This window comes from Argentina silus (assembly GCF_951799395.1).
Source record: "Argentina silus genome assembly, chromosome: 12".
NCBI lineage: Eukaryota > Metazoa > Chordata > Actinopteri > Argentiniformes > Argentinidae > Argentina > Argentina silus.
In genome coordinates, this window is record NC_139666.1 from 22,002,513 (window position 1) to 22,011,219 (window position 8,707).

The window sequence follows — 8,707 nt, forward strand, 5'->3', positions numbered from 1 at the left end:
TGTGTGTGTGTGTAGATGTACAGTGTGTGTAGGCGTACAGTGTGTGTAGGCGTACAGTGTGTGTGTGTGTGTGTGTGTGTGTGTGTAGGTGTACAATGTGTGTAGGCATACAGTGTGTGTGTCCTGGTCTTACCTCATGCAGAGGGAACACTCCATGTCTCCACTATCTAGCAGCGTGGGGGGCACCGTCCTCCCCCCGATGAGAGCAGCAAGAGACTGAGAGGAGGAGCAGGCTTCATCTGTAGGAGGACACACACACACACATTATCTCATCTATTTCATAGTCATCTGTTTGAGAGAGAGAGAGAGAGAGAGAGAGAGAGAGAGAGAAAGCATGTGTGTGTTGTGTTGTTACCTGGCCTGAGGAGTTTGGAGGGGGGGCTGAAGGCTGGTCCGTCTCCACTGTGTTTCCGCTTCAGCCCACTGGGGGGCGCTGGCAGGGCAGCCAGGACAGCAGCCAGGCTCTTAGTGTCCTCTAGGGGGGGCTCTGCCCTGCTTGGGGAGAGGTTTGTCCGACTGGGACTCACGCTGAACTCTGGCTCCTGGAGAGGGGAGAGAGTGAGGTTAGGGGGAGAAGTAGATGGGTGGGTGTGTGTGCATTCCTGCAAGCCTGTGTGTGTGTGTGTGTGTGTGTGTGTGTGTGTGTGTGTGTGTGTGTGTGTGCGCTCATACCTGCGAGGAGCAGCCAGGTCTCTGTGTGAGGGGTCTGAGGGTGCGGAGCAGGGCAGGGGGCTTCAGCAGGCGTGTGGCGGCCCCCCCCTGGAGGGGGTGGAGGGGCGTGGGCATGTCATCCTTCTCAAACACATATGAGAACAGATCACTCAGGACCTAGAGAGAGAGAGAGAGAGAGAAAGAGAGAGAGAGAGTGAGAGGCAGACTCTATACATCAACTCTCACTAGGTAACACCAGTTCACAGAAGTCACTAACGAGGCGGTGAGTTCCACTGATCCTCTGACAATGTGAGGTATGTTGGGCCTTCAGAGTGTTAAATAAACACGCCCTCAGACATAGCTGGCATACAGGCCTGCCTAGTCACAGAGTGAACCTCACTGCCTCTGTAAAAGGGAAGGGGGGAGAGAGGGAGAGAGAGCTATTCTATCCCAGCGCTGACAGCTGGAATGGGGGCATTGCGTCATCAGCTACGTACTGGGGTCTGTCGAGGATTTATCTCCATACTAATCCTTACGGATAGGGCATGCTGCCAGGTTCACACACACACACACACACACACACACACACTTTTTAATACTGCAATGTCTTGTTCATTTGTATGTATTCATTAGGATTATAACACAATCATATTTCTTCCACCTGTCTTCTCAGATCAACACAAGTGCCCCAAGACTCAGGCAACAGGAGAATGTTTTGGGCTTGGCTGTCAAATCTCTTCTTTTATTTTCTAAAGAGGATATCCTGAGAGAGAGAGAGAGAGAGAGAGAGAGAGAGGGGGTAATGGAGGTGTACCTTCTGAGCTTCCAGCTTCACTGTCGTCCAATCAGGTTTCAATGCCACACACTGGAAGTACTCCTGCAAGGCCTCATCGTTGCGTCCGGCTTTACTCAAGGCTGAGGCTTTCAAGTAGTGGGCCTGGACACACATACACAGAGAGAGAGAGAGAGAGAGAGAGAGAAAGAGAGAAAGACAAAGAGAGAGAAAGAAAGACAAAGAGAGAGAAAGAGAGAGAGAGAGAGAGAAAGAGAGAGAGAGAGAGAGAGGAAACACTTTAATGCTCTTAGTAGCAAAACACAACATAGATATACAACATAGAACGCATTATCTGAAGTATAGTAGATTTAAAACTGATAAAACACCACTATGCGGTCACTTGTGGGAGTGAGCTATTATGAAAACCGTTCAGAGCCATAGGCCAAGACATGGGGAACCTAATCTAAATCAAGCTTTGATGCTGCCATAACACCTCCACTCACATTTCCACGAGGCTCTGGCTAGTTTGGCGACGCTCATCCTTGCCTGGGTTTACTGTGCTGCTATCTGATCTCTCTCTCTCTCACACACACACACACACACACACACACTACATATATATATATATATATATATATATATATATATATATATATATATATATAATCTAGTTCTCTATATTCTTATTAATATAATATTCTAGCAATATATTTCTCTCACCTTTGGCCAGAGAGGATTTAGTCTGCACATGCTTTCTGCGTCCTGGGCGGCCTGGCTGTAGTTCCTGGCGTCCATGTGCAGCTCCGCCCGCTGTTGCAGCAGCCTGCCTGAAGAGGGCGCTGTGCACACACACAACAGAGGAGAAGAGTGAGAAGACAGTGCCATAATCCTTTTCATAAACAGCTACCTTAGGCCTATGCACTGCGATTACATCAGGTGTGTCATAACATGAAGCCCTGTGAGGTAGCGTGACGCAATGTGCCAGTGAGTGGGACAGATATGTAACATATCAAATGCTGCTTAGTAGGCAACTAAAAGCCATGTTCTGCAATATTTTCATGATGATGTTCAGGCCCATTGTGGACATTGAACCATATGAACCATGAGTTTTGGCTTATGTGTGTAATGTATCTGACAGGATCCTGAATGCCATGAGAGACCCTGATATTGCAACTCGTGGTCAATAAAATATGGAACAGATGGCAGACAGGCAGTAGGCCAGCAGCAACACACATGACACGGTCTGGACCGTGTGACTCACTGTGTCAACACTCAACATAACAACAACAACAACAACAACTACATATGCCCTGATATCAAATTATTGCCACAAACACATTCTGGGAGGCAGAGGAGGGAAGTAAACAAACACAAGCACCTTATAGAGGACGGGACAGGGTAGAGGAGAGAGAGAGGGGGGGGGGGGAGGGAGAGAAAGAGAGAGAGAACCAGAAAGAAAGAGAGAAACACAATCACCTTATGGAGGATGGGAAAGGGTAGAGCAGAGGAAGAGAGAAGGAGAGGGAGGGAGAAAGAAAGAAAGAAGAGAGAGAGAGAGCAAGAGAACCAGAAAGAAAGAAAGAAAGAAAGAAAAAGAGAGAGAAAGAAAGAGCAAGAGAACCAACCAACTAAACACTTTGATTAATGATTCCCTATCTTGGGCATCTCTCGTCGTATTAAAGTTGGCGAACCTCGTGGGGTGAAAACAGGGCACTCCTCCCTCCCTCCCTCTCAGACCTTACATAAGCAGGTCAGTAGCTAACATCAAAACCAGAGAGAATGAGGTCAGTGCCTCTGTTGTGCTCCCAAAGTGCTTCAGCACCCTCTGCTGCGCTGCATGGTGCAGCGTTCCATCACTCTCTGATGGTGCATCACATGTGCTGCGTCCCAACCCTCTACACCCCTGCTCCCTGGAGTGCACACCTCTCCACGAGTTAGCCCCACATGGCATTGAAAGCATATAGGTAGGTAGACTAGATAGGTAGATAGAATCTCCCTTAAAAAGTCTACCTATCACATATGCCGGCGGCATATTCGGGCGGCATCTAGCCTAGGAGGTTAGAGAGGCCGGCCAGCAATCGGAAGGTCTCTGGTTCTATCCCCACCTTGGGAGGGGGGCCTGATGTGAGCTGGTGACTGGAGGGATGCTGGCATCATATCTAAGGTATCCTACCACCGCTGCCGTTGTGCCCTTGAGCAATGCACTTAACCCCTAAATGCTCCAGGGGCGCCTGTCAGATGCTGACCCTGTGCAATAGAGCCCAGAGCTTGGTTCTCCCTAAGAGTGTGCTGTGCTGTCTCGGGGGGTGCAAAAAGATAATTTCCCCTCAGGGAAATTATCAATAAAAAGTATACATTATTATTATTCATTTTTATATTTTACACCGGTCCATTCCTGTCCTGTAAGATGAATGTGGAGGAGTGCCCACCTCAGTGGAGGAACAGGTAGAGAACTGGGAGGAATAGGTAGAGAATTGGGACGAATAGGTAGAGAACTGGGAGGAATAGGTAGAGAATTGGGAGGAATAGGTAGAGAATTGGGCCAAGTACATAGGTAGGGAATTGGGAGGAATGGGTAGAGAACTGGGAGGAATGGGTAGAGAATTGGGACGCTGCATGGCATGACTGGTGTCTAAATGTTGGCTCTCTCCATAGGGGCTGGCAGCTGAGAGTTCACTGGGCTGGGCTGACTTCTTGGCTTCCTTTTCCCATGAGCTGTCTTTCAGCTCAGCTGAGAGTGTTTGAGGAAGAGGAGGAGGAGGAGGAGATGACCTACATCCTCAACCTGGCTCCTCATAATGAAGAACACATGTAGCATGGTGGGGGGGGGGGGGGGGGGCGGGGGAAACCAGGGCGGCTATTAAAAACCCTGATACTGCACAATAATAGCTTTCCAAAGTTGGCTGACTACAAGAGTGATATTCAGAGGCTGGGTTCTCCTATCAAAGGCATGCATGGGTCCTAGCTTTCATAAGACATGACTCGTTACATCAGTGGGCAGGGCCAAATTGGGTGAAATAATGCCCATATATCTGATGACGTCAGGCCCCGTTTGGCCTACGTGGCCAAGCAGGCAGGGAAAGGTCTCTCTCAGGGTTCGTTTTTTTTTGTGAAAGCGCCGTTTCCTAATCGGTCATCTAACTACCTCGGACCATTCTCATTATACATGCAAATCCTAGCTAGGCTGTTATAGCTGGGCGGCCAGGGCGGGCAGTGTCACACAAAAGCCAGCCCCATTGACATGCAGATCTTTCATAACACTCGGCGGTGCTTCAAAAAGATAAATCGGTGGAGTGCCGCCCCCTATCGGTGACCCAGCGCAAAGCCAGGGGAAAGTAGGTCACCTGGTCTACTCCTTTACTTCGCGGTCACACTGAACACATTCCTGTCCATGAACATAATCAACAAGCAATGGCGTATATAACATGTAACAGTTTATTTTTCTTACCTAGTTCTACAGCTTTGTTGTAATTGTCCAAGGCTTCTGTGTAGTCTTGTTTCTTCCATAAGACCTCACCTTCAATCCAATACCTCCTGGCTTTGCTTTCGGAGTCGAACCATTTATCTAACAAACTACTAAGAACGACATTTACTCTGAAGCCTATAGGCAGTAACTGTCCGTCCTTTTTGGCCAGTTTATGTTTGCAGTGTTTGCAATCTTTAACAGAGTCATCTTCTAAACAACGCTTGCAAAACGTATGGCCGCACGGCAAAGTTGTTGGTTCGGAAAGTAAACACCTGCAGAGGTGACACGAAAATAAGTCTAGGGGTTGGTCGTCCTCCGGTGCCCCTTCGGCATCGGGATCGACCCCGTCCCCACTGTGCGATGCATTTGTGTGAGCATTTCCTAGAGCGTTCAGTAGCTCCTTCTCCCGAAGAGTCTTTGCGATGTTCTCAACGAGCAGTCGCAGTTCCTCCGGCCGCAGCTTGCATAAGTTGGCCGCCGTACAGTACGAGTCTAGTGCCTCCGCTATCCGCCCTGCCTGGGCCAGGGAGTCGGCTTTGCGCAAACAGAGGCCCCGGTCCGGCTGCTGGAGGTCCGCCAGCTGAGAGCTGTAGATCTCCGCGGCAAGGTCGAAGTCACCTGCCCGGTTCGCTTCCTCCGCCACCTCCAGCATTTCGGGACATATCCCCGCAGCTCCAGGGTTAGATAATGGGTGGAGGAAATGCCCCGATTGGTGAGGCTGTACTCCTGTCTCCATCTTAGTCGTTGTCTGTCACTGACAACTGTAGAACACGTTCACCGATAGTCTGGACTGAAACAGACCAAAACCTACCCCACGCAAAAACACATCAGACTATAACACAGAAGTCATTGTGGGAGTCTGTTGTTGATATGGACACACGTCCCCTCCCCCTAAAGACTCATTCCGCAGCCAGAACTCCGAAAATCGTTAAACTAGCTGACCACCTTCCATTATCATAACCATAAATGAATATTATTCTATATACATTCTAGCATTCAGGTTCCCCATTTGCAGATTTACTAGAATAAGACAGCCTAACATTCAAGTATGAGTGAGGAAGTGGCAGTCGGAGATCCAGCCTGACTAGCTATGCTTTGGTAACGTAACACCTCCCCTTCACAGCAAGTAGGCGGTCTGTCTATGACACACTACCAAAACATTGTTAGCAATTCCAATGTTTGGGTTATGTGATAGCCAGAATTGTTCAATGTATTCCGAGTTGTTCCCATCCAACAGAGGGTTCCAAATGTTTTGTAGTTTTTTAGTTCGGTGATGGAAGAATCCTGGCTGGCTCAGGCTTCCGTTCCACACTGCTAACCGTCTCGAAATCCGTGGAAGACACTTGAGGGAAATCCTTCGACTAAGTTTGCCCAAGTTGTGAAGTGCAGCAAGACAACCAAAAAGACGGCTTCGTGACAGTCAAAGTCATCTTGTTATGTATCAATGAAAGCGCAAAGGTCCGAGTTCAATTGGACGTCACCTGAATTTATGTAACGTCAAGACTGAAGCATGAAAGAACCCCTTTTTAATTTCCAGTAGCGGCTAGCTCTCTCTCTCGACCCGTTTCGTCTCTTGATCGGTCAATACATTCGCATGGATCCCAAACCCAATGAGTATATCAAAACTAGCTTCTTACAAATACAAAACTACATTTAAAGCCGGGAACCGTCGTCTCGCCGTACTCCATCTTGTCACACCGTCGGCTACTTCAATTTCAGATGATTTACACAACAGTGGGGGAAACGAGCACGTGACGGCAGATTCATGACCTGATTGGTCCATTAAATGGCTCACTTATGTAAGCCAGCAACATTGTATAACCTCGTCCCATCAGCACTGAATTCCAGGGCGTTAGATTCATGTAACAATTCACCGTGTGTTTTTCAAAAAACATATGTAACTCTTCTCACTCGAGGTTGTGCTGCGCTATGTTTTTTTTCTTGTCTTATCTGGCTTGTGACTTAGTGTTCTTTTAGGGTGAATTGTAATAGTTATATTCAATGATCTATATGAACTATACAGTACATAATCACTGTTTAGAGAGGGGAAGAATGCATTGTTTTATGTAATGCTTTACATAAGAATCCGATAATTACCCTTATTCACGACATTGCAGTAATTTGAATGTCAGAAAGAAAGTTAGATTAGGTACATCCCCTGTTCAATTATGTGTGCAAACTGTAATGTACTTGTAAAGCAAAAACTTTATTATGACATTGGAATTGTATAACATTCTCAAAATGCCGTCAAAATGGCTTGTGCATGACAATGGAAATGGAATGTAAAAATGGACAGCATAATTAGCAATGATTAGATTTGCATGTTATGAACATGATTTATTTCAGTTGGCCATGGAATCTTCAATTTACATAATGAATATGTAATAACCTGCTAGGAGGAAATGCTATGCTATGCTAGCTGTATCAACTAATGGTTCACATAATGGAGTTTGTGTAATTTGGAAGTTGTATAAGGTTGACTTCACCTTATATGACTCATCCTCAAAGTTGAAACATGAAAGGTTCTCAGCTCCAGCGGGGACAGTGAGGGGAGGGAGTGTCAGCTCCACGAATGATAGAGGCATTCTGATGTTGAGCAAGGACACTCATGTATCATTTCAGACAGCATGTTTGGGTTACATGACAGTGTGTTGTGGGTCTCTCTAGGACCTGTCTGTGGCGTAACCATCCATCATGAACAAAGTGTTCCATTCTGAGAATTTGTGTTGTGTTTCAAATCTTATGAAACTCATGGCTGTTTGCCTGTGAATGTATAGCTCCAGCAGTGGTCCTATGACAGCAGTTGTCATGAGTTTTTAATTTGATTTTATATATACTGTATATACTGTATAAATATATATATATATATAAACACTCACTGAGAACTTTATTAGGAACACCTGTACACCTTCTCATGGTGGAGGTGGTGTAATGGTGTGGGGAATGTTTTCTTGGCAGACTTTGGGCCCTTTAATACCAATCAATCATCGCTTGAATGCCACAGCCTATTTGAGTATTGTTGCTGACCATATGCATTCCTTCATGCCCACAATTTACCCATCTTCTAATGGCTACTTCCAGTATGATAATGCACCATGTCACAAAGTAAAAGTCAGTGTTCTTCAGTGGCCTTCCCAGTCAACGGGATGTGGTAGAACGGGAGATTCAAAGCTTGAATTTATTTATTATTATTTATTTATTTATTTATTTTTACACACAAAGACACACTCAGACAAAAATAACCTGCAGGGAAGAGAGGCACTCAGACCCCCAGGCCCCAGTCCCCCAGTCCCCAGACCACCAGACCACCAGACGCCCAGACCCCCAGACCACCAGACCACCAGACCCCTAGACCACCAGACCCACAGGTACCTAGACCGCCAGGCACCCAGACCCCTAGACTACCAGACCCCCAGGCACCAAGACCCCCAGGCCACCAGACCCCCGACCACCAGGCAACCAGACCCCAGACCCCTCGACCACCAGAACAACAGATCACCAGACACCCAGACCCCAGACCACCAGGCAAACAGGCAACCATACCCCCAGACTACCAGGCAACCAGACCCCAGACTACCAGACCACCAGACCCCCAGACCACCAGGCACCCAGACCACCAGGCAACCAGACCCCAGACCACCAGACCCCCAGACCCCCAGACATCCAGATCCCCTAGACCACCCAGACCCATAGATCCCAGGCCCCCAGACCCATAGATCCCAGACCCCTAGACCCCCCAGACCACCAGAACACCCAGACCACCCAGCCCACCAGATCCCACTAGGAACCATTAAATCCCTGTAATAATCCAAGAA

General features: G+C 47.6%; 2 protein-coding genes across 2 annotated transcripts in view; one reads left to right on the forward strand and one right to left on the reverse strand.

Moving 5' to 3' along the window:
* Positions 1–872, forward strand: part of arhgap20 (Rho GTPase activating protein 20) — a 243,720-nt gene extending 242,848 nt beyond the window's left edge. Inside the window, exon 16 of the transcript XR_014554542.1 lies at positions 826–872. The gene's annotated coding sequence lies outside the window, so the exon portion shown is untranslated. The remainder of the gene's footprint in view (positions 1–825) is intronic.
* LOC310813125 (LON peptidase N-terminal domain and RING finger protein 2-like) overlaps positions 1–6,585 on the reverse strand; it is a 10,424-nt gene extending 3,839 nt beyond the window's left edge. The window contains exons 1-6 of the mRNA XM_083681981.1: positions 4,875–6,585; positions 2,147–2,265; positions 1,466–1,588; positions 673–828; positions 356–542; positions 134–239 (exon numbers count right to left, since the gene is read on the reverse strand). Of these exons, the coding sequence (XP_083538107.1) occupies positions 134–239; positions 356–542; positions 673–828; positions 1,466–1,588; positions 2,147–2,265; positions 4,875–5,628 (1,445 nt within the window). The 5' untranslated portion in view covers positions 5,629–6,585. The remainder of the gene's footprint in view (positions 1–133; positions 240–355; positions 543–672; positions 829–1,465; positions 1,589–2,146; positions 2,266–4,874) is intronic.
* Positions 6,586–8,707: the final 2,122 nt, after the last annotated feature.